Source organism: Hyperolius riggenbachi, chromosome 4, assembly GCF_040937935.1.
Source record: "Hyperolius riggenbachi isolate aHypRig1 chromosome 4, aHypRig1.pri, whole genome shotgun sequence".
Classification (NCBI taxonomy): Eukaryota; Metazoa; Chordata; class Amphibia; order Anura; family Hyperoliidae; genus Hyperolius; species Hyperolius riggenbachi.
Window position 1 is genome coordinate 22351066 of NC_090649.1, and position 26424 is coordinate 22377489.

At 47.0% G+C, this 26424-nt stretch overlaps 1 protein-coding gene across 1 annotated transcript; it reads right to left on the reverse strand.

The window, feature by feature from the left end:
* On the reverse strand, window positions 1-26424 carry LOC137571133 (bifunctional methylenetetrahydrofolate dehydrogenase/cyclohydrolase, mitochondrial-like). Its single transcript, XM_068279860.1, has 8 exons — window positions 26261-26424; window positions 17154-17338; window positions 13726-13848; window positions 12211-12363; window positions 9147-9254; window positions 7408-7500; window positions 6329-6454; window positions 1-1897 (listed from the first exon to the last, which is right to left on the reverse strand). The coding sequence occupies exons 1-8, from the start codon at window positions 26341-26343 to the stop codon at window positions 1740-1742; spliced, it is 1029 nt and encodes a 342-aa protein (XP_068135961.1). The 5' UTR covers window positions 26344-26424; the 3' UTR covers window positions 1-1739.

The following is a 26424-nucleotide window of genomic DNA, read 5'->3' on the forward strand; positions in this document are numbered from 1 at the left end:
TGGGAATTAAAGTATTTAATTTATATCATGTTGGCACCTACATCTCATATTCCATTGCAAATCAGATCAGGCACACCCTATGGATCATCATTACAAGTTCAACACATCTGAAATGCCCAAACTCTGGACCAACAGAGATGTTGGGTCGGCTGCAGGTCTGGTCCATTATTCTCCTCTCACCATTACACTCAATCCATTTGTGGTCAAACCTGGACCTCCAACCACCTTCAAACCTCACTAGGAATTTTCTGAAGAATATCTTCCCGTAAAAGTGCCAATTACAGATAATCAAAATCATCTATTTGCAGAAAATTCAGAATAGTCACAAAACCGACTCTTCTGGGTTGGAAATCATGGCAAGTGTAACAGATTTTATCCTCACCATTAATTAGGATTGTCTGTGTTAAACTGCAGTCCTGTAATAAACCCATCCTACAGTAACGCACAGAAACATTTCTTCACAAACTGCACCTTGCAATTTAGGCAAAATGTTGCTATGAGCACCAGTTTATTTGCATGGTCATTTTACAGTACCAGTTTTCAACAACAGGTGGCAATATCAATAAATAATAAAAGGTAGTTTTCAGTTTCACCAAAACATGCAATTCCATCTACCTGGTGGAGTTCAAGAGAGAGTAGTTACATGTGAATAGAGGATTTCCATTTCAATTTGAGATCCTTTTTGATACCCCTTAACGCAAATCTGAATCCCAAAAAAAATGGGTACTCCCATGGGTACTTACATATACAGTGGTAAGGCTCTGGGTCCTACAGAGCCTTCCAAGTTCTCTCACGGTCCCCTTGTTCCAGCGATGTCACCCCCATTTGCATCACACACTGCGGGAGGCTCAAGAAGTCTTCGAGAGCCCAAGTGCTCCTGAAGATGGGCAGCTTCGTACTGCGCAGGCACAGTAAGGAGCCAGCCATCTTCGGGAGTACTTGGTCTACCAAAGATTTCTGAAGCCTCTCGCAGTGGCACAGATCAGTCTTCAACCTATTGGTCAAAGGCTAACGGGGAGGAAGGAATTGGAACGAGGGGACAGTAAAAGAGACAGGAAGGCTCTATAGAACCCAGAGCCCTCCCTCTCCATAGATAAGTATCTGATTCTTTTTTTTTTTAATAGATTTAGTTTAGCTTTGAGAGTGTACTGGAGTGTAAGGGCTTGTACAGTACGGAAACCAAGCAACCTATGGGTGGCTCAACAATGACTGTCAAACTCTGCAGGTTACGACTTTTTGGTCTTATTATGGAAGAGGTAACACTGAAGGTTAGAACTTAGCGATCACTCTAAACAAGCGGTAACTTTTCAAGTCAAGACTTTGTGGTCTGTCTGTGGCAGTATCCCACAACATCACAAACCACATCACTTCTGCTCAGTGGTGGACTGCTTGTCAATATAATGCCAGACTTGGCTACAATCGGACCCTGTCTTCTAACATCCTGGATGCAAGAAACAGAGCATGACCTTTGGTATTAGCATGCACTTGTAACAGTAACCAGTAACAGCCTCCGGTAACAGCACACGTGAGGTTTGCATCTCATGCGGAGGAACATGTGGCTCCTGGAGCCTCTTCACCACGATCTGCATGATGTGAGCAGGAAATCTGCTCCAAATAAATAACAGCTCCTGGGAAGCCTACGGCTTCACTAAAAATAAATACAAATATTGCATTTTATCTTCGGCCTGTTCATGGGATTGTGTTTGGAATGTGACGACAGTTCATAGTCCGTGAAGGCCTTAGATGGAGACGGCCCGTAAGTTCTGGAAGTCCTGCTGTTCTCTGTTTTTTAGCATCTTCTTTGCAGCAATGATGGTGTTCTTCATCAGCATGGCGACTGTCATGGGACCGACTCCTCCAGGTACTGGCGTGATGTAACTGGCTTTCTTTCTCACCTCTACAAAAAGAAAACATAATTTTTAATCTATATTTTCTGAAAACGGAACTTTACAAAAGTAACATTTATATGTTCCGTTTTTCAACACATCAAAAAGACGCTACACATTACATAAAAGTCAACCAACACAAACAAGTGGTATCGCTCAAATGACATTTCCCAGCAAAAACAAACAACAAGTAGATTAAATGACGTTGTCCACACACACCAATATTCCAAATTATGTGTAATTTGAAAATTGCGCGAGCAGAAATTGACACTTCTCCCGTGCACTATATATATGCCCGATGGTTGTCAGAGTTGATACACCAGCTGGATCAGGCAGAAAACCTGATATCAGTCACTCGTCTTTGTTATTTAACTACATTTTTTTTTACAATGATTGTCGGCCAAAATGGTGAAACCTGTCATTCCTTGGAGGTTTCAAACAACTTTTATCTAGCGTGTGTACAAGGCTTTAGGCCTCAGTCAAAATATTCCTCTTAACAAGTGGTCAACATGTACCTGAATTCAGAAACATTATAGCTATTAAAAGCTTTGGGTGAGATTCTCTCTAAAATAAATCCAACACATGCCTTTCATTTGCAGGTGTTCAATGCATGATTACTCACAGAAGGCCACCTCTGATCATGTAAGTAAGACCACCCCTGATTACACAATGAGGACCACCCATGAATACTCCCAGAAGGCCACCTCTGATCATGTAAGTAAGACCACCCCTGATTACACAATGAGGACCACTCATGAATACTCCCAGAAGGCAACCTCTGACCACCCGATTACACACTGAGGACCACCCATGAATACTCCCAGAAGGTCACCTCTAACCACCCCTAATTACAGACTGAAGGTCAACACTATTTACGTAATGAAGACCACTCATGGTTGCTCACAGAACGCCTCCCTTAATTATAGGCTTAGGCCCACCACTAATCATGAAGACCACCCTGATTAGGGTTCAGCTTCGCAGAGCTCCGGCGTTCAGATGCCAAATTCCAGTTAAAAGTTGCGGGCTGTGGCAGGGGGGCAATTAACTTACCCATGTCGCAGAGGCGTAGCTAGGGTTTTCAGCGTCCGGGGACAAAGACTATTAATGCGCCCCCTAAGGTGAAGGGTCGTGACCAAATGTGGGCGTGGTTATGGGTGCTCCACATTTGGTCACGCCCCTTCAAATGTACATGGAGGTTAGCAGGCTCACGCTCACCCACCCTCCCTCAGTATGTACCTTCCAGCATGTTCCAAGACAAATTCAGCAATCATGAGCCCCCCCCATCAAGACAAATTCCGCAATCATGAGTAAACATGAGGCCCCCAACATGACCAACTCAGCAATCATGAGGCCCCCAACAAGACAAATTTAGCAATCCTGAGGCCCCCAACAAGACAAATTCAGCAATCATGAGGCCCCTAACAAGACAAATTCAGCAATCATGAGGCCCCTAACAAGACAAATTCAGCGATCTTGAGGCCCCCAACAAATCATGAGGCCCCCAACAAGACAAATTCAGTAACCATGAGGCCCCCAACAAGACAAATTCAGCAGTCATGAGGCACATAAATAGACAGCATTTCACATAAATAGGCAGAATGCCCCCTTAATATGGTAGACACCTCTCACCTGGCAGCAGTTCCCCAAAATACACTCAATCTGACAGCAGTGCTTCCCCAAAAATAGGTAGCCCCAGGTCTATAGGTGTCCCCAGAATAGGTGGCCAGCAGTATAGATGTCCCCAGAACAGGTAGCCAGGGGTAGAGATGTCCACAGAACAGGTAGCCAGGGGTATATGTGCCCAGTATATGTAGGCAGGGGTATGTGTCCCCAGTATATGTAGCCAGAGGTATATGTGCCCAGTATATGTAGCCAGGGGTATATATGCCCAGTATATGTAGCCAGGGGTATATATGCCCAGTATATGTAGCCAGGGGTATATGTACCCAGTATATGTAGGCAGGGGTATATGTGCCCAGAGTAGGTAGCCAGGGGTATATGCCCAGTATATGTAGGCAGAGGTATATGTGCCCAGAGTAGGTAGCCAGGGGTATGTGCCCAGAGTAGGTAGCCAGGGGAATATGTGCCCAAAGTAGGTAGCCAGGGGTATATGTGCCCTGAGTAGGTAGCCAGGGGTATATGTGCCCAGAGTAGGTAGCCAGGGGTATATGTGCCCAGAGTAGGTAGCCAGGGGTATATGCCCAGTATATGTAGGCAGGGGTATATGTGCCAAGAGTAGGTAGCCAGGGGTATATGTGTCCAGAGTAGGTAGCCAGGGGTATATGTGCCCAGAGTAGGTAGCCAGGGGTATATGTGCCCAGAGTAGGTAGCCAGGGGTATATGTGCCCAGAGTAGGTAGCCAGGGGTATATGCCCAGTATATGTAGGCAGGGGTATATGTGCCCAGAGTAGGTAGCCAGGGGTATATGTGCCCTGAGTAGGTAGCCAGGGGTATATGTGCCCAGAGTAGGTAGCCAGGGGTATATGCCCAGTATATGTAGGCAGGGGTATATGTGCCAAGAGTAGGTAGCCAGGGGTATATGCCCAGAGTAGGTAGCCAGAGGTATATGTGCCCAGTATATGTAGGCAGGGGTATATGCCCAGTATATGTAGCCAGGGGTATATGTGCCAAGAGTAGGTAGCCAGGGGTATATGTGCCCAGAGTAGGTAGCCAGGGGTATATGTGCCCAGAGTAGGTAGCCAGGGGTATATGTGCCCAGTATATGTAGGCAGGGGTATATGCCCAGTATATGTAGCCAGGGGTATATGTGCCAAGAGTAGGTAGCCAGGGGTATATGTGCCCAGAGTAGGTAGCCAGGGGTATATGTGCCCAGAGTAGGTAGCCAGGGGTATATGTGCCCAGAGTAGGTAGCCAGGGGTATATGCCCAGTATATGTAGGCAGGGGTATATGTGCCAAGAGTAGGTAGCCAGGGGTATATGTGCCCAGAGTAGGTAGCCAGAGGTATATGTGCCCAGAGTAGGTAGCCAGGGGTATATGCCCAGTATATGTAGGCAGGGGTATATGTGCCCAGAGTAGGTAGCCAGGGGTATATGTGCCCAGAGTAGGTAGCCAGGGGTATATGCCCAGTATATGTAGGCAGGGGTATATGTGCCCAGAGTAGGTAGCCAGAGGTATATGTGCCCAGAGTAGGTAGCCAGGGGTATATGCCCAGTATATGTAGGCAGGGGTATATATGCCCAGAGTAGGTAGCCAGGGGTATATGTGCCCAGAGTAGGTAGCCAGGGGTATATGTGCCCAGAGTAGGTAGCCAGGGGTATATATGCCCAGAGTAGGTAGCCAGGGGTATATGTGCCCAGAGTAGGTAGCCAGGGGTATATGTGCCCAGAGTAGGTAGCCAGGGGTATATGTGCCCAGAGTAGGTAGCCAGGGGTATATGTGCCCAGAGTAGGTAGCCAGGGGTATATGTGCCCAGAGTAGGTAGCCAGGGGTATATGTGCCCAGAGTAGGTAGCCAGGGATATAAGTCCAGTATATGTAGGCAGGGGTATATGTGCCCAGAGTAGGTAGCCAGGTCAGGTGTCCCCCTCCCCAGCAGGAGGGGAGCAGCGCAGAGAAGAGCTGCTCTCCCTTCCTCGCTGTCCCCTCCAATGTCCGGGTGGCTGGCAGCGGCGGGCGGAACTTACCTCCGTCTCGTCGCAGCGCCGGATGGATCTGCCACTACTCTGGTCTGGTCCAGACCAGAGCAGCGGCTGCGCACCCGAACTTCCGCCCGGCGCTGGAGCGAGATGGAGGTGAGTTCCGCCCGCCGCTGCCAGCCAAGAGCCACCCGGACATTGGAGGGGACAGCGAGGGAGGGAGAGAGCACCTAAGGTGAGGGAAGGAGGGGGGATATGGCCCCCCTTCCCCACCGTCCGCACAGCTCTCTCTCTTCTCTGCGCTGCTCCCCTCACCCGCCAAATAAAAAAAAACAAATAAAAAAAAAAACCGCAGCTCAGCCAGGCGGAGGGCGCCCTTGGGGACCAGGCGCCCCGGGGCACTTGTCCTACCCCGACCCCCCCTAGCTCCGCGCCTGCCTTGTCGTTGTCTACAGCATATACTGTAAGCTTCATGTCCGGTTCCATGTCTCCAGTGCTTCCTCCTTCAAACCCAGAAAGTTGAAGTATTGGAGGAACATGGAACATGACGTGGAACGCGTCAGCTATAGGTGGCAACAAGGGTAAGTTAACTGCCCCATCACACACACAACCCTTCATAATCGTACACCGAAGACCATACCTGATCACACACTGAAGGCCACCACCAACAATGAACCATCTATGCTCTGTTCAATCGCTTATGGTGACCCAGTGACAAGTGTCCTTCTCTTTACGCCATTCTAGAAGTGGCAGGTAGGCACACTATGCTACTATGCTAGTTCCCACCAAGGAGAAGATTAGCATGTAGTCATTTACAGCAGAAGTTATATTCCTGCTGAAGCTCACCTTCAAAATCTACATCGCCCACAAGTTTGGGTTTGCCGGTGACTGGATCCTGGACACGATTGATTCCAACGTCAATGACAGCAGCACCTTCTTTGATCATGTCAGCAGTGATGAGATTGGGAATTCCTGCATGGAAACAGCCAAAGTTATTGTCTATCTAAAAGAGTCACCTGTCATACAGAATTTACCATCAAACCTTGTGGAGTCATAAAAGGAAGAAATTTTAGCGGGCACTACCACTATGGTGGAAGATAGTGCGGGAAGCCTGGATTGAGCTCTGGTATGTGTAGAGCAGTGTGTTCTGGGATTGGTGAAGATAGTTAATTCGATGTCTGGTAAAGAACGGGGTCCTGGCACTACTGCAGGTTTCAGGTATTAAACGCCTTTAATTGAGTGCAGATGCCGTGTAAAATTACAGGTGATGCAATTAAATGCAGCAGTGCAGGGACCTTGTTGCACACTGGAGACTGACTAAACCTAGTGGTGCCACCTGTCCTACAGAACCTACCATCTATTCTGCAGGTGTACATGAAACATGGGCACCATGGAAGTTTAGGCACCGGAAATAGCCACTAGTACAATATTAGAAAAAATTACCAATATTCTACTATAAACCAGAGGTAATTCCGATAGTAAAATAATGATATTTTACTATTGATAAACCTAACCCTATTTTCACACTAGCCCTCACACTACTAACGCTTAATCCTAACCAACCCCAACCACCAATGCCTAACCCTAACCAACTGACCTCCCCAGATGCCTAACCCTAACCAAACTCCTCACCAATATATATAGCTCTAACCATCCCCCCAATCCCCACCCTTCCCTTATCCCTAACTGCTCCCCCGATGCATAACCCTAGCTCACCCTCTCCCATGCCTAAGCTTTACCATTGACCAGAATTGGCTCTGGAGGACTGGACTTGAAATGTAAACAACCAGAGAAATGTTCACCTTTCATGTGTGAACACAGCCATGGAAACACATACAAAACTGATGCCAACTGTCAAAAACTGACAGGACAGGACGGGGCACATTTTTATGCGTGAACACAGCCTCAATGTTCCAGTGACCTACCTGCAGCAGCAACAACGATGTCGGCGATCTTAGTGTGCATCTTCAGCTGTTCCTTAGGTGTGTATCTGTGTGAGATTGTGACTGTGGCGTCTCCTGCAAGAGTAAAGTTCTGCAATCAGATGCGAGCCAGCATCAGCAACCTTATTGCCCCTGAAGTAATACTGCATGCTATGTTATAAGACCGCAGTAATGTAAAACACAGCTCTCTCCAAAATGGCCATTGGAGCCCCGATGCTGTTGATCTCAGGCTACTGAGGGGAGTGCAGGGCTCCCTAACCGCTTGTGTGAACCTAACCTTACAGGGAGCCCGAAGCAACAGGTATATGGATGCTGATATAGGTATTACTTTTTAAACAATACCAGTTGCCTGGCAGTCCTGCTGGTCTCTGTTGCTGCAGCAGTGACCGAATCACACACCTGAAACAAGCATGCAGCTAATCCAATCATATTTCAGTCAGATAAAAACAAGGAACACCAAGAGCCCCAATAGTGTAATATGTACTGGTAAATGGTTACTAGATAGAGTAAATATTAATACTCACAAACCAGGGTTACCATTAGGCAACCACTGTAAAGGCAGGTGGGGAGATTTTCCTGACCCCACTCAGGAATAAGAAGTCGCTCTCTGTAGATGAGAAAAAGGGGGTTCAACCCTCCACCCAGGGTGGACTCAATATTATGCAGGAGAACAGAGGCGCCAAAAGGATAAAAGGAAGCTAAATGAGCTTAGAAACCAAATTCCTGGTAAATAGAGGTGGTAGTGGTGGACTTACCTCCTCCAAGTAGACACACAACGACTGTAGTAAAGACAGTCAATATATTTCATTTATGAACTCCAAATATGCAACGCGCTTCGCAGGTTTGATCCCGCTTCATCAGGCAACAACAACGGAGCAATAGCATATGTGGTAAGTAGAAGAGCCAGGCACCTCTGTAGCGCATTGCATATTTGGAGTTCATAAATAAAATATATTGACTGTCTTTCCTACAGTCGTTGTGTGTCTACTTGGAGGAGGTAAGTCCACCACTACCTCCTCTATTTACCAAGAATTTGGTTTTTACGCTCATTTAGCTTCCTTTTATCCTCTTGACGCCTCTGTTCTCCTGCATAACATTTCAGTCAGAGCACCTGATCTGCTGCATGCTTGAATCGGATGGTCAATCGGCTGCCAAGTCTCCTGATGTATGGCCACCTTTACGTGTGGATAGCTGATTATAGATAAGGGAATCACAGATAAGTATCTAATACTAATGTATACATGTATGAGGCATGTTGGGATATTGGCTCGATCTCTTGGGTGACATTGCAGGGCTGAGGCAGAACAGGCCCGTCACTAGTGTGCAGGCACGTGACCTGTGAGGTGTGTCCTGCGGGGGGCGGGGCCAATGGGGAGAACAATGCCCTCAGCCAGCACTTGGCATGATCTGCCATACAGATCAATGGCCGAGGTGTTGGTGGGCCTCTGTAATCACGCTATATTATCTGCAGAGGCAGTCATTACCGGCTGCCTCAGCCGAGCTTCATCTAGCATGTGTAGGAGGCTTTACATTGGGTGGGTAGAGCAGGAGGAAAAAATGAGGGACTGATATATGCGGTGTACAGACTGCTGGCAGTAGCCAGATTGGAATAGTTGGAATACATTTGGCATAAGTATGTGAGAAGGGCACTTTTCTTTAAAAGCCAGAACCACATGCAGACACTTCATGCTCCTCAGACAAGTCACATGACTGGCTCTTACCTCCAGGGCGCTCGTGTTTGCCATCTGTGTGCAGCAGCATTGCAATCGGCATCCCCACATTCTTGGACCTTCCGGCTACCACTACATTTTTTCCAAGCGTGGGAATTCCTGTATGGTGGGAAGAAAAATACAATCTAAAACACCAGCAAACTTCAGCCTATCATATTCAGTATATACGTTGCATCCTCAGTTAGACACAGAAGACAAATAAACAGTCTGAAGTTAAAGGACATCTGAAGTGAGAAGGATGTGAAGGCTGCCGTATTTTCTTTTAAACAATGCAGATTGCCTGGCTTGTTCTGATATTTCTGGCTGCAGTAGTGGCTGAATCACACACCTGAAACAAGCATGCAGCTAATCCAGTCTGACTTCAGTCAGAGCACCTGATCTGCATGCTTGTTCAGGGTCTGGGTATTAGAGGCAGGTGTCCTTTAACACTGTACATAAATGCACAACAGCAGAAACCTATTGATAGCACCAATTGTACCCAACAGGTGGTAGATGCAGTTCTCACAATGCCAGTGTGGGTTTCCTCTGGGCACTCAAGTTTCCTCCCACATCCCATAAACATACAAAAAAGTTAATGGGCTTCCCCCTAAGTTGGCCCTAGACTACGATGGACACATGACTGTGGTAGGGATTAGATTGTGAGCCCCTCTGAGGGACAGTCAGTGACCAGAAAATATAGTCTGTACAGTGCAGAAGAGGTCGTTGCTATCTAATTACCAAATAATTAAAATAATGAAAACAACTAATTACTTCTGCTGGAAATTGATGAGGGCATAGTGAACTATTCACCAGTTTTGATCGCTAAGGCCCGGTTCACATTACCGTTTTTTTTGCGTATCGGAACCGGAACATATACTGTACAAACGGAACAGATGTGAAAGGATCCAATGTTAATCCATTCACATGCGTCCGTTGGTACGGATACGTTCCGTACGTTCCGGTCCCCGAATCTAAAAATTGCTGTAGGCCCTACTTTTCCGGACCGTTCTGCTTAGCGGAACGGATCCGGTCAAAAATGCAGCAGCATTGGGGGCAATGGGAAACAGAACATTCCTTCACACTAGTGAAGAAACGGACCATTCCACGGGGATGGGGGCATGGGCCGACGCGAATCTAGCGACGGGAGGGTGAGGGGAGGGTGCAGCAGGCGGGCGGGCTAGGAAGGGTTTATACATACCTAATCTTCATAGGCAGCCGGCGGTAGAGGCTTCCTCTTATTCCGCGTCATGTGACTAGTCACATGACACGCTGTGTAATCACAGCAGAAGAAGAGGAAGCCTCTACCGCTGGCTGCCTATGAAGATTAGGTATGTATTGCCGAGTGAAAACAGATCCGATCAATCATTCATCAGATCAGTTTTCACTATGTGAACCGGGCCACGGACTGAGCCATCCGGATCCAGTGAAGTGGAGACCGGATCTGCTCACTGGATCCTTTTGGCTCAAGACGCCAATGTAAACCGGGCCTTAGTGTTGATCAGATATCACCAAGAATTAAGCTATGAATTGACCGAGCAGCTCCCCCCGGGGGAGGGGCGGTACGGGTGTTCTGTTGCTATGGAAGAGGGGAGATTAACTTACACTCCAAATTTCTTAGCAACGCAGCAGCAAGTCTGTACATGTCGGCTCTACCAAGGAGCTAGCTGTGGACAAGGCTTAACCTTCCTCGCGGTAACCCCAAACGTAGTTCGGGGTAAGCCGCACAGGAGGTTTTCTCAGGCCCCGCTGGGCCGATCTGCATAATTTTTTTTTTATACACGCAGCTAGCACTCTGCTAGCTGCGTGTTACTGATGATCGCCGCCGCCCCGCGCCGATTCGCCGCTACCGCCGCATCAGAGGGTGCCCCCCCGAGACCCGTGCGCTGCCTGGCCAATCAGTGCCAGGCAGCACTGAGGGGTGGATCGGGACTCCCTCTGACGTCACGACGTCGATGACGTCGGTGATGTCATCGCGCGCGTCGCCATGGCGACAGGGGAAGCCCTCATGGAAATCCCGTTCAGAACGGGATTTCCAGATGGGCATACGCGCCGGCGGCGATCGGCGCATATGGGGGGATGCCGCAGGGAGGGGGGAAGCATGTAGCTAGCGCTAGGCTAGCTACATGCTAAAAAGAAAAAAAAAAAAAAGGTCAAAAAAACCCTCGGCCATGGGAATCATACCGCCAGGGAGGTTAAAGCAAATCTGAAGTTAATATATACTTATGATATAATGAATTGTATGTGTAGTAAAAATACTAATTATGTATGAAAAACATTAGTAGCAAAGAAAAGAGACTCATAGTCTTGAATTGTTATCTATGTAAAAGACCTTCAGGACGGAAGACTGGCAATCCAGCGCAGGAGACTTGGGCGCAGCTGGCGCCACCATAGGCCGTAATAGGAATTACGTCTAAAGCGGAGCACAGGGAGTAACCTCGGCGCCGTCAGAAGACAGAGCTGAAGTTACATATAAAACACTGTAATTTGGCCGCCAGCAATAGCTGGAAGCCGAATTATTTCATTCTCCACCATCCACGTGGACCTGGAGGGGGAATAGTATTTAACGTCTCCGGGAACTTGTGCAGGAGCAGGGTGAACTGTATACCGGCTGTATCCTGCGCCCAAGTCTCCCGGCGGCGATTCATCTTGTACGCTTCAGGACTGTCTTTGACCAAGTTGGATGGAATAGCTTAGAGAAGCTCTTTTGCATAGATAACCACTCACGTTTTTGGGGGTTATTTTTAGCTCTTCCTGTACTGGAAAGCATCAAGACTCTTCTTTGCTACTAATGTTCTATTTATCATTCATACTATACATCCAATTCATTATATCATACATTTATTTTTGCTTCAGATCTGCTTTAAGACTACGTAAAGTCAACAAAATTAGACATAAGAGCAGTGCTTGTGCCCATCTTCCTCTCCAGGAAGAGCTGGACCAACATTGTTCAGTTCCAACTGATGCAAAAAGTTACCTCCAGTGAGAGTAGACACTGTGTGGGGTGTTACTGTTGGTCCTTACTGGATATGACCACATGGTTTATGAAATAACACAAGCTGCTGTGAGGCGGTCTTACCTGTCCTCTTGATGATCTCCCACACCCCCCAGGGAGTGGCCGGTAACATGGAGTACTGGTCTAAGCACATCCGGCCAACGTTCACCACATGGAACCCATCCACGTCTTTCTCTGGAATCACCGCGTTGCAGATCACTCGCTCGTCAAGGTGCTCTACAAGGGTGGGAACACGCCAGGAAAGTGGGATTCAGTGTCAATGCCAAACAACACAATCACTCAGTTATGTGACATGAGAAAAGGACATGGACAATCCAGGTGGCAGCATATCACTCCTTATCTCCTGACCAATGCAGGAGATGTCCTTGTACAGCCAGACACCATCCAGCTCTTCTTACTGCCATCTATTTATATCACCCATTACTAGAGGGCCAATTCCTATCATGTAACTAGTCCACAGGCATCGCATAACCAACGGTGTCCTTAGTATTTATTGCAATGGTAGTAGTTAAATCAGCAATGGCAGTTCAGTCTAATCAATCCAATTACAGGAACACATTGTGGTACCCCAAAAGGTATTCATGTAAGAGCAGCAACATAAAATGCTTGATACTTTGTCTCAGTGAAATGCTCAAAATACAATTTCTTAATATCTGACAGATGCGTATCTATAGGTAGACAACTAATACTGGTGTGGGAGGTGTCCCATGGAGTAGTGGCTGGATAGTGTACTAGTTAAGGGCTTTGCCTCTGACATTGGTTTTTCCTGTTCATTAAGCCAGCACCTATTTAGTGTGGAGACCTTGGGCAAGACTCTCTAATACCGCTACTGCCTACTGAGCGTGCCTGAGCGTGGAGAAAAGTGCAATATATATGTTCTGTGTCTAATACCCTAGAGCAGTGATGGCTAATCTTGGCACTCCAGCTGTGGTGGAACTAAAAGTCCCATAAGGCATTGCAATACTCTGACAGCTCTAAGCATAAGTTGGGCAGGCAAAGGCATGATGGGATTTGTAGTTTTGTCACAGCTGGAGTGCCAAGGTTAGCCATCATTACCCTAGAAGGAAGTTTACTCCCTTATGGAGGACAGACCAAAACTGAAATGTAATATTGGTTTTATTTATCACTGTAGCTCTCCTGCACCAGTGCATCCCATTTATCTAATGGTGTGACTGTAGGGTAGTTTGTCGCTTTCTGAAGATCTTACACTGATTTATGTGCATGCATGTGTTCCCTGGGATGGCAGAACCTGACAGTGCCTCATCATGAATCCCAGGTTCAGGAGTGTGAGATGTTTGCTTGATTGCTGACTGGTGTGGGTAGAATAGGGACCCTTTTGATCTGGAGGGAACCTCAACGCTGGTGAAAGGGTCTAGAACAGAATGCTTTTACATGCAAACCATTTGGAAGTGAATAACCTCCATTAGTGCAAACGAATACAATGTTCATTCAAGTTGTTTTTAACATCACTAGATTTCCATCTTGTGGTGAGTGTCTGAATGCAGAGTTAATAATTGATCATAGGTGGGGTGGCCTACAGTACACAAGCCAAGCACAGGAGACCTGGGAGGGGCTTACCAGGGAGGGGCAGCTGCACCAGCAGACCATCCACTTTGCTGTTGTTGTTGAGTTTGCCGATCAGATCCAGCAGCTCTTCCTGAGAAATGGATGTCGGCTTCAGAATTGTTTCACTGCTGATGCCTGAGGAGACAAAATTTTTGTAAAAAGGTCTTTTTTTTTTAACCTAGTACGTCCAGACATAATTCATAAAACGTAAAACACGGTTGTATTATGGAGGGAATTATGCAATTCACTGATCTCCTCCAGCTCACACCCACATCTCACTACAAACACTCAGACACATGGAGTAGCAAGCATGTAAACGTTCCATGTATCGCTTCCACAAATATACCATCTAACATCTCAGTGCTGTGACTCCTACCCAACGCTGAATGGCCGGGTTCCTCTCCTCCCTCCCTACCTGAAGAGTTGATGTGGGTGATAAGAAGAGGGTTAACTCACCTAATTGCCACTTCCAGCATCGGGTTTCCATGGCTACAGCGGCGTCACGTGACACACCATCAGGACCTACTAGCTTGGCCTGACCTAGATGTAGACTCAGGGGTTGCTGCACCCATAAGTTTATTATCATGTAAAATTTCAAACTACTGTATACTCTTATGTAAATAATCCACTTTTGCTGATAGTCATTCATACAGTCATGATTGTTAACATTTTCTCGGCAATACAGGCAGTATTACATTACTTGGGTTGTAAGCTGTATCCTTTCCTATCAGGGAATAAGGCACTGTAGGCATGTACCTACAGGCGCCTGATGATGGAAAAGCGACTCAGTCCCCTCCCCTAGCGCTTCCCTCCTGCCTTCCCTATGCAGAGTGCTGAACAGAGAGGATACTCACCCGGCTCTCAGCATTCCACTGACAAGATCTCCCTCCAGTCAGGGGCACCACTAGCTACTTAATTCTGAGGGTACCTCTGGCTACCTAATGTTTAGGGGCACCACTAGCTACTTAAAACTGTGGGTACCTCTGGCTACCTAATGCTAAGGGGCACCTTTAGCTACCTATGACAGGTAAGGGAAGTAAGGGAGGAGTGACAGCTGGGCCAGCCAGCACACATGCAGAGCGTTTCGGTGGGGTTTGTAGGTTTATGGAGGGCGGAGTCTAGGGTGCCAGGATATCAGCACCTATAGGCTCCTGTGATATAAATCCTGGCCTGTTTCCTATTAAAACGCTTACCCCTATGGCATGATTCAAATAAATTTGCACTACAACAGTGAGCCAATGGCTTCTTAAAGAGAACGGGCTGGAACACTAAAGAGATATATACCTAGGAAAAGGGAAGCCTCTAGATCCTTCAGAAGCTTCCTGTGTCCTCCCTCACTGCTGAGGTCACTAGGCCCTGGCTTACTGTGCAGTCATGGCCCTACTCGCGCATACACGTAGGGAGCATGGCCTCAATAGCATATCCAACAAGCTCTTGGTAAGATTGTACAATCAAAATTGTATCCTTGATGGACACTTAACGGTTAAGATTTTACTGCCGATAAAGTGGGTTTCATGTACAGTGGGACACAAATACAGGTGAAACTCAAAAAATGAGAATATAGGGCAAAAGTTAATTTATTTCAGTAATTCAACCTTTTTTTTCAATTTACTTTTTATAGAGTTTTCGTTCAAACATGGAACAGGAAGGAGAAGAATCTCATAATGAGAAAAAATGCAGGGAAAGTATGTGTATCTCATAAGCAGGATTATCATAGAGTGTCAGCATTTCAGTAATTCAACTTAAAGGTGAAACTAATCTATGAAATAGGAGCCCTTTGCAGGTGTTCTGGATGAATTAGCGGATTGGAGTCTGACATTGAGCCGAGAATATTGAACATTGTCACACTATGCTGATGGTCTGAGACTTCGAGTTTGGGGTTCCCATAAGCTGTAAGCCGTAATCATCAACATCAGGGCCGGTTCTAGACTTTTTCTGTCTGAGGCAAACTTGTGAGGATGCGACCCGAATTGGAATGATCGCACACCACCCGACAATATACACTGCACTTTATAGCTGCGTTGAGCCCCCCAAAACACCCTCAGTATAGGTAGGAAGCCAATTATAGGTGCCCTCACTGTTGGTAGCCAGGTACAGTTGCCCCCAGTATAGGTTAGCCAGGTATAGCTGCCCCCAGTATAGGTTGGGCAGGCACTCTCTTCACTTCCTGTTTCTGCCTGGTGCTGTCCCCAGACTTCTGCCATCTGAGAAAGTCGCCCCACTTGGCATCATGGGCTGACCGAACCTGATCAACTTTATAACAAATAGGCTGGAAATATCTCGCTTTGCATGTAAGGAGTCTATTTCATATATTAGTTTCACCTTTTAAGTTAATTTACTGAAATAAATGGACTTTTGCACAATATTCAAATTTTTTGAGTTTCACCAGTAGGAGGAGAGAACCTTCTATTAAATATTTTAACACTGAAGTTCTCGTGATGGCCACATTCAGACCTCAGACTTTCCAGGTCCAACCTGAGACTTTATGCAAGAACTGATACTGATAAACTACCGGAAGACGTGAAATCAGGAGAGACCGGAGAGGGGAGCCAAGAAAGCATTCCACAACAAACTATAAATAAACCTTCACCAAACTGCTTGAATACCTTTCCCGTTCACTCCCCGTCCTTCCTTCCCAACCAGAAGAGGCCTCATTCCATAATAAAAAACAATAACAAATAAGAACACTTTGGGCTATGAGACCATCCAAAAGTTGTTGTCCCACAGAAACACTGCTGTACCCAATAAATGCTATATGCTCGAACTAGGAATACTGTAGTATCATTAATATTATGTGACATATACCTATGATAACGCTATCTATTACCTCAACAAAAACCTTTCAAAATAGTGTATTGTGACAATTAGTTTGTCCAACAGCAACATCTGCATTGTCCCTCGATGTCAGCTCAGCCACTAGTTTTGTTAAATACTCTTTTAGGTATTAGCTCTGTAGACAAAAAAAAAAACATTTATATCATGTGGCTGACTCTAAGCACTTGAGCTGAAGCCACTAAGGCATGCTCTATAGGCAGTAGCAGTGTTAGGGAGGCTTGCCCAAGTCCTCCTTACTGAATAGGGGCTATCTTACTGAAAAGGAAGAGCCCAGATTTGAACCCTGGTTTCCTGTGTCAGATGTGGTGGAGCCCTTAACCAGTACACTATCCAGCCACCATGGTCAACAAATGGTTGTGGTTCGGCATATAGGTGACACCATTATGGAGGTCAAACCGCATAACATGCCACTTTACCCCCTTAACCTCGCTTTAAAATTGCAGGCAAGAAACTTGTCAAAAACATGCTGCACAATGCCACCTGCTGGTGAAGATAGATATTAGCACAGTTCACAAACCTAGTTCCACCAGCAGGTGTAACCACACAGAATCAGATACCTAACATCAATAATACATATAATAATTTCCCATATGAAGTATACATACCGACATCTGCAGCGGCTCTCGTCTTATTGAGCACGTAGGAATGGCTGGCGGGATTGTCACCAACCAGCACCACGCTGAGATGGGGCCTCTTGTTGCCGGATGCCACCCACTGTTCCACCTCAGCCCGGGCCTCCAGACGGATCTGTCTGGCCAACTTCCTCCCAGATATGATGACCGCTTCATTCCTGAGATAAAAATCAGAGTGTCATTAATATGTCAAACAATAACGTGTATAGGCATGAATAAGGCTTTCACTAGAGGACCAACTGTTCTGGCATAGTTCAGGATTTGGCAAGGGCTTTAGAGGTAAACCCCCCAATTGTTCTCTGGAATTCTGGAGGTCACACATGCCTGGATCTCCAGGTGTAAACATCTACCACAGCTATGAAAAACTCCCTCTCTGCCTGTTGGGTTTTCTGAAGGTGACACCTCTGGACTCCTTCCTCCAGGTCTAGAGAAGCTATGAAAAACTCCCTCTCTGCCTGTTTGGCTTTCTGAAGGTGGCACCTCTGGACTCATACCTCCAGGTCTTCAGAAGCTATGAAAAACTCCCTCTCTGCCTTTTGGGTTTTCTGAAGGTGACAAAAAACTCATTGTGAAACGGACTGTAAAACTGGCACCGGGGCCCCACTTCCTTAGTTACGCCACTGCTACTGTCAATGCTAGGTCTTTTCTCTACGCATTATCAAAAGTTATTTACCGGTATTTTGTTTATTTTTTTTCCTGAAGCCTTCCATTAAGATATTTTTACTTACATTCCAAAAGTTATTTACTAATTGCAGATTTCTGTGGACATATTTAGACACTTCTTTAGAAAGCCTTAAAGTGTCAGCCCCACGTTGTACGATTCTTAGCAGTCCATTCTGGGTATGAGGCCCCAGCCTAGCTAAATTTAGAACAAACTGATAATGTTACAGCGTTTTCTTCTCCTGGACCTGCCTTAGAGACCTGCAGACTTATTTATCATCATGCTTCAGAGCCGGATGAAAGAGCTTCCAAATGCTTCCATTACAGTTGTCTTGAGCCTTCAAAAAATATTACAGTGCCCAGTCACTAGTGCTATGACGGCGCTTTGGCCCTCGGTTCTGGGGACCCGGGCACCGAAATGACCTGCTTTGTCTGTAGGACCCAGAGGATTCCCTCTACCAAGGTAAGTATTGACATTTTTGATATATATACAATGATCGCACAGGTTTACTTTAATCAGAGCTGGATCGTCCAAAAGGCAACTTAGGCAGGTGCCTGGGGCCCACTGGGTATCCAACCTAAAGAAGCCAGATTGTCATCAGGGGGAGCCACATTTGCTACCTTCCCTAGTGCCCTATTTCAAGATAATCCTTCACTGGCTTTAATAGTAAGTTGGTAGGGCAGCCGTTATACAGCAGTTTTCCATGTGGAAATGATAGCTGTTGGTGGGAGGCCGTCACAGCTGGGTTAGAGAGCTGTGTCCCTGGCATTTGCTGTATCGCTACTGTAACAGCTGTGAGAGCTAATTTAGGACACAGTCACACGTGTGTTTTCCTGTGGATAGAATACAACTGGCCTTGAGAAGGGAAGGCAGCGAGCCAGTGTCTGTACAGTGTGGTTATGTAACACTCTGTAAACACTGAGCCAACAAAGCAGCAGAGATCAATCATCTCCAAGATCAGCTGTGTCTATAAGTAGCAGCTTGTCTCCAGGCCATGTACACAGGAGGTGAGACCAGGATACCAGGCCCACAGCGGGAGTTCTGTGAGGAGGGACTGGAGCATTGGGCGATGTTTTACAGGACACGCAGGTATCTGAATCCACATTATGTAGACATTCCAGTTATGTAACATCCAGTGTGTCCTTCACAGTATAAGGCTGGGTTCACACTGTACTGAATGGAAAACCGATCCATTTCCTGTTTTAGGGCCGGTCCACACTTGTCAGATCCGTGTCAAATGGATCCGGTTTTCTGAAAAACTGATCCATTTGACATGGAACTGATCTGGATGGTAGGGCACGTTCCGCGTCCGTATGTCGATCGCATGGGTACGTACATTTCGCCACTCACCTGTCCCGCCGCTTGTTCCCTTCCACAGTCTGGAGGCCAGCAAAAGCGTGGCTTTCCATAGGCTGCAACAGGCCAATTCTGCCTAGCAACAGGGAGAATTTCCATTGGCTCAACATGACCCAATGAGAATTTTCTCTGTTACTGAGGATTCCCATTGGTCTGTTGCAGCCCAGTGGAGAATCCCCATGCTTCTGTGGGCCTCCAGGCTTTTCAGAATGGACCAAGCGGCGGTGATAGATGGCGGGACGCGTGAGTATGACGTCACGACGGGATGCGGCTGAAATGGGCGACGTGGATGTGGCGACTAGCCTAGTGAGAGCGGACAGTGTATGTTCTCGTAGGCTTGCATTGGACACCTTTTCCTGTCCAGTCAGGAAAAAATTGTCAAATCCGGACTCTCCACAACGTTTTCTTTCCGTGCAACACAGATCCGTGTGCGATCCGTGTTTCTGCACAAGTGGGAGCCGGTCCTATTTTTAACATAAGATCCGCTTCCAGTGTTTCTGCAGAGCTTTAAAAGGAAGCCCCAGGTAAGTCCTGATTTGCTTCTTTTTATCTCTGTTCAAGGTCCTTTTAAAGAGACTCTGAAGTCTCTTAAAAATCCTTTTTTATTACAAAATAATGTTTAACATGTTAGCCCTACCTAAACCACCACACCCTGCAGCTGTAATCTATTTAAATCCCCCCTAACTCCCCCCTCCCTCTCCCCCGCTACGAGCTGCATCTCTGCCTCCTTACGCGTCAATCAGCGGCGGATCTCCGCCCCTCCCCTGCCCCTCTCAGTGAAGGAAGACTGAGAGGTGGCGGGGAGAGGCGGAGATCCATGTTGACAGATGCGCTGAGAGGCAGAGCTGCGGCTCATAGCTCTGCCTCTCACGGAAGCGCTGCCCGGATTGCCCCCCGGGGAGTTATAAGGGATTTAGATAGCGTACAGCGGCGGGGATGCGGCGGTTTAGGTACGGCTAATATGTTAAGAAGGATTTTGTAATAAAATTAGGATTTTTAAGAGACTTCAGAGTCTCTTTAATGCAGAACCACGCTAGAGCTGCATTACAGCACAGAACTGAAGATTAACACTTCTCATCCTGTTTACTGCCACTATAACTTACATACTGTCCTTAACTTGTAATATGTATACTCTCTGCCCTTAGTATTGTCTGTGTCAGTTAAGCAACTGCCAAGTCAAATTTCTTGTAAGTGTAAACTTGTTTGGCCAAATAAAATTAAAATGTGCTTTGGGTCCAACGGGAGAAAAGCGCTTTAGAAATGTTTTGTTGTTGTTTCTGATTCACCTCATACAGTAAGCCTTATTCATCAGCCAGCCCAGCCTGCTCTGCCCCTCCCTGGTTACACAGCACTGAACAAGCTGACCGTGCAGCCACTACACTCAGGAATCCACTGTTTATACTACTCCAGTGTCATCACTTCCTGTTCCTCTATCACGTCCTCCACGGTCATCTCTGTGTGAACTCGCAATGCATTGTGACTAAGCATTTCCTAGATCAGACAAAACAGCTAAAGCATCAACATGCTGCTACAAGAGGCGATACTGCACGCTATAACCCATGGCCATGTGCCATTCTATGGAGAGGGGAGGAGGGACGACCAGCAGCAAAGGAATCAGCAGCACCCTCAGGTGCAGGAGGGAAGAGACATTATTGTGCACATTTGTCAATTAGTGCTCTGCTATGATGGTTCGCTAAACAGCATTGTGGAATAGCCGTATACATACTACTTTCTAGGCTGGGGTTGACCAAAACGTGTACAGTTAGTCCCTGTTAACAATGGTATCTGTTTATAGGAACAAAAAAGCTCCTGGCCAGAAAGCTGACACTCTGTCAGCCATCCCAGCCTGTCATTGCCAACGTGAATGCCCCAGCATGTCACATGTATAATATGATTCATCGTAGCCACATAGAAGCCGGGGTTTCAGTGTGTAGCCTGGCCACCTTGCAGAAAAAGGCCTCTACCTTTCTTATATCTGATGTAGAAAAGGCCAGGACCATTTTCTGCAAGGGGCAGATCTGTGCATCAAAACCCAGCTGATACAGAGTTCCAATGAATTTTATTACAGGCGATGTGTTGGGGCATTCTAACTTTTTTTTTTTAAGCAATAGTGTACCTCTGTGTTTTTATGTACATTAGAGATTAATTTTAACTTAACTTAGGATATTGTTATAGAGTAGCGGTTAAAGGGAACCTGAGACGAAAGAAGTCTCAGGCTCCATACTTACCTGGGTGTTCCTTAAAGAGGAACTGTAACGACAAAACGGCCCCTGGGGGGTACTCACCTCGGGTGGGGGAAGCCTCAGGATCCTAATGAGGCTTCCCATGCCATTCTGCGTCCCTCGGGGGTCTCGCTGTAGCCCTCCGTACAGCCGTGACGCAATATTTACCTTCCTGGCTCCTGCGCAGGCGCTCTGATGCCTCTCGGCGCCGAAGTAGGCGGAAATACCCGATCACCGTCGGGTCTGCTCTACTGCGCAGGCGCAAGTTTCCGGCGCCTGCGCAGTAGAGCGGACCCGACGGAGATCGGGTATTTCCGTCTATTTCCGTGCAGAAAGTCGCCACAGCGCCCCCGCTGGAGCCAGCAAAGGTAAATATTGAACTGACAGTCGGCACAGTCGCCGGCTGTTCGGAGGGCTGCGGCGAGACCCCCGTGGGACAGAGGACGGTGTGGGAAGCCTCATTAGGATCCGGAGGCTTCCCCCACCCGAGGTGAGTACCCCCCAGGGGATCTTTTTAATGTTACAGAGTCTCTTTAAGCCCCCTTGAGGGCGCTCAGTCCCTCGCCGTCTCCCTGGGTCACTCCTGTCCCCCGCTGGATGACACGGTAGCCTGTGTCGGATGTGCGGCCCCCATTGTGCTCCCATGGCTGAGAGTGTTCTGCGCCTGACCAGTACTACTGTGCAGTTGCAGAACGCTCCCAGCTATGGGAGTGAGAGGGGGGTGCGCACGCGGCCGGGCATGCGTGACGAAGTGTGACTCGGCCGGACTACCTGGCTGTCCAGCGTGGGCCAAGAGGGACCTGGGAAGACGGTGAGGGACTGAGCGGCCTCGCGGAGGCCTCAAGGAAGCCCCAGGTAAGTATGGAACCTTAGACTGTTTTCGTCTCAGGTACACTTTCAAAAGAAATTAAAGACTAGTCAGTACTTCAAGAGAGTGCAGATAACAACATAGAACATGGCTCAGGCCCCAGGCAATCTAGCGGTGGGTACATCTAAAAGTGGCAATACATGATTACATTTTTTTAGTTTTTTAGTTCAATCAAAAAAATCTGATAAATGTTTCCGCTTGATCGAATAATCAGAAAAATCGAACCAATACATCATACACTAAGGGCTGGTTCACACGGACGCTTGGCAGCGTCTACCACCAAGCGTTCGGGACTCGTTGGCTAAACGCTCCCATTCAAGTGAATGGGAGCAATTAGCATCGCACGGTTATCGTCGATTGCGCGTTCCGATCCCGATTTAACGCTACGTTTCGGCCGGCCCTAGAAGCAGCATGCGGCTTCCAGGGCCGGCTAGCCGCCGCAGCTTCATGTCCCCGTGCGGGGACGAGAAACGCCGATCGCGACACGAAGCTGAAAATCACCGTACCGCCGCCCCCGAACTAGACGTCACATGACGACGCGGCTTCCCAGCCGCCTGAACGCCCCCTGACGTCCATCTGAACCAGCCCTTATGATCAATTTCTCCGAAAATATCAAGCAAATTATTGAATAGAAATGTTAGTTTTAAAGGGAGTCTGAAATGAAAATAAAGAAAAACAAACAACAACCAAAAAATACTCCCCTAAGGAGAGGGAAGGCCTATAGAGCCTCCTCGGCTGCCCTGTTAGCAGTCTCTCACCGATGGGAGACGGCTCTCTTGGGTGGGCATGTTGGGTGGGCTTTCGGCAGTCTTCGGAAGCACTCAGGCTTCTAAAGACAGGCCGCTCTGTACTGCACATGCGCAAGTGCCCTCTCTCACGCTCTTACACATGCGCAGTACAGAGACACCGGTCTTTGGCAGCCAGAGTGTTTCTGAAAACTTCCGAAGCCTCCTGCGGTGGGAGATTCAAACGGAGGAGCCAGCGGGGGAAGGAAGAGACCGGCAAGGTTTTGTAGGACCCAGAGCCTTCCCTCTACTGCAGGCGAGTATCTTTTTTTTTTTTTTTTTTTAACTTTCCCTTCAGACTTGATTTAATACTTTTCTATCTGATTCGTCCAACACATCCCCAGTTGTGAGCATATGTATGTGAAATCTGCCATGCCGGACAATCAGGCCTTTAAGGAAACAATCGATAATGCGATCGTTCAGGACCAACTGGGCTGAAGAATCTGATAGAAAGAAAAAAACAAAACATAATGCTGGGCATAGACAGTACGTTTTTTTCTTATCAATCGAGCAACTGATGGCTCAATTGATAATTTCCGACGTGTCCGATCACCGCATGGATCGATTCCCGGCTCGATCCCCCACACTAGGCAAAAACGAAGCGGGAATCGATCCGCGCGGACGAGCGGTGACGCGCCGGCATCGAGCCGCTGGCTCGATTCCGCCGCATAAACGTACAGTCTATGCCCAACATTAGTCTTCTAAAAACTGAACCAATAACGTGCAGCTACAGGCTTCCTGCACACTTTAAATCCGTTTTGCGATTCCGATTTTCCCTGAATACATTCAACAGAAAAACGGATCAAAAAATGCAGCGTGCAGTAAAGATTAAAAATCGGAATCGGATGTAAAAACCGATTAAAAGGCGGAATTGGAATCGCATGCAGTGTGCAGGGAGCCTAACACATCCTGCTGAGAGCTCTGCTTATTGTTGTGAGACCAGGGCCCATATGCAATTCACTTTTTGGCCCCATTCACACGTTTTGCCAGCGATTTCAGCAAAACGCTCAAGCGCTAGTGCTGTAAAACCCTATGGGCCCGTTCTTACTTGGGTGATTTGCGTTAATGGCCGGCGATTAACGCAAATCGCCAAACGCAAACGTGTAGCCAGCACCATTTTCAGGCGATTTCCCGACGATCGCGTTTCAGTGCTATAGAAGCGCTAAACGTGATTGCGGAAAAATCGCCGCAGTGTTTAGTGATTTTTCGGTTGAAAAATCACTCACGCAAAACAGCGCCGGCGTTTTGCGTTTTCAAGCCTCACACCTGAGTTTTCCCCTCGGTGATAATTTTTCATCTTCTATTTAGAATAACTTTTCAGAACATTGCACCTGAAAAAGTACCAAAAAGTAGGAAAAAAAGCACTGTCAAAATTATTCTGAGCACTTTCTTGCTTGCTGGTGATTGAAAAAGAATTTTATTGCCAAGTTTGAAAATGTCACTAAGGCCTGGAACCCATTTCAAATTGCAAATCGCTATCGCAATCGCTAGCGGTTTTACTGTTTTTGTACTGTTTTACAGATTTTGATGAGCGATTATGCCAGTGTTTATATACTTTACATTGCAGAAACGCTAACGCAAATCGCTAACGCTCAAAAATGCTGCATGTCCTGAGTTTGCGATTTTTAGTTATTGCAATCGCTCCAGTGGAATTTGGCCCATCCACTAGCATTAGCTGAGCATTTAGGGAAATCAGTAGCATTTTAAAAACCTCCCTAAACGCTCAAAAAAAAAATCGCTCTAGTTGGTTCCAGCGCTCCTGAGAAAATTCAGGAGAAAAAGTGATTCGCATATGGCCCCAGCAGTTTTTAAGTTTGCTTGTAGATCTAGCAATGTGTGGCCAGTGCTAAGAAGACTAAACTTCACACACAACTACTTGTGAAATAAACATCCCTTTTCTGCAGAGAGTGCAGCATTACACAATCCTGTGACAGAGCTGTGTGTCCCCTGCTGCCAGCCTCCCCCTGTGCAGTGACAATGACATCAGGAGGAAGGGGGCGGGGACAAGGGGCTGCATGCAAGCAGAGAGTGAGATTTCATCAGCCACTCTGTACTTCCTCTATCAGCCGTCCATGTGGCTGTCAGCGCTCACATACACAGCTCGCCATGCACTGTATACACACACACCATGTAACATGCAGTATGGATAGATTCAGCCAGAAACGACAGCTTTATTCCATCTGCAGTGCTGAACATACATGCAGCCAAGACATTCACAGCTTGTGTATTCTGGATCTTTCTGCATCTATATATGGTAACGATCTGCTGTATTACATGCAGTGTGTCACAATATGCTGCATTGCATTTATTATTATTTGGTATTTATATAGCGCTGACTCCTTCTGCATTTACAAAGTACATTATATATAAGACAGTTTACTGGCTACACAGGAGCTTATGTCCAGGATCACTCACCTATAGATGACATACATTTACTGCATTCAAATCAATATACGTTTAATGCTGTGTCCCCCATGACTCTGTTCTGTTGCTGCATACTAGATCAGGTGGTAAATTCACTTATTTATGTATTTTTAAGGCAAAACTGTTTTATGATTGGAGGAGAAAACCTTTCAATAAAAATGCAGTAATTTTTTTTGCCTGGTACACAGTTCACTCACGTCTAATACGTCTCTAACTTTATCATATGTAACACACTTGAGAAAATTCTCACATTTCCAAATATTCATAACTTTTTATCAAACTTAAAATGTCCATAACATTATTATAATAACAGTGTACAGCTGATGTCACTCGCTGTCCCTCCGAGGAGCTCACAATCTAATGTCCCTACCATAGTCCATCTAAGGTGCACACCCCTGCCAGTATCAGTGCCACAAGCCCACAAGCAGTTACAATGTTACTGTTAGTCTGAGATACGGGATGTCATACTTGTCCCCAGTATAGCTGTAATATTATATGGCATGTCCTCATCTCAGGGGCTGCTGGTTGTATAATCAGATTGCAGTGTGTGTGGGATCACATTGAGGGTTATTACATAATATAACAGCTGCTACAGAACTACAGAAATAACTCCTCCAGGCTTGCTGGGAGTTGTGGTTCCCCACAGACTGAGAGAGGCACATTATGACATCACAATAACCACACACATACAGCCAGTCACCCAAGGTCGCCCCCCCCCCCCCCCCCCCATCCTCTGAGGACACGAGCCGAGCGTCGGTACTCACCGGCAGGGCGTACAGTGCAGCGCTCGGTGCTGGGCTCTGGAGATGATGCGGCACAGGGAGCGAAAGGTGCTGAAGGTTGCCATGGTGATGCTGGAGTGCGGAGAGCTTTGTGAGCTGATGATGGAACAGCTACTGAGCTGAAGGGGGATCAGCTGCTGCTGCAC

Coding starts and splice junctions, on each gene's coding strand:
- LOC137571133 (XM_068279860.1), bottom strand. CDS start 26,343: ATGGCAACCTTCAGCACCTTTCGCTCCCTGTGCCGCATCATCTCCAGA. Junction 12,364..13,725: donor GGTGCAGCTGCCCCTCCCTG/GTAAGCCCCTCC, acceptor CCACCCTTGTAG/AGCACCTTGACGAGCGAGTG. Junction 6,455..7,407: donor CATCGTTGTTGCTGCTGCAG/GTAGGTCACTGG, acceptor GTTTCCATGCAG/GAATTCCCAATCTCATCACT.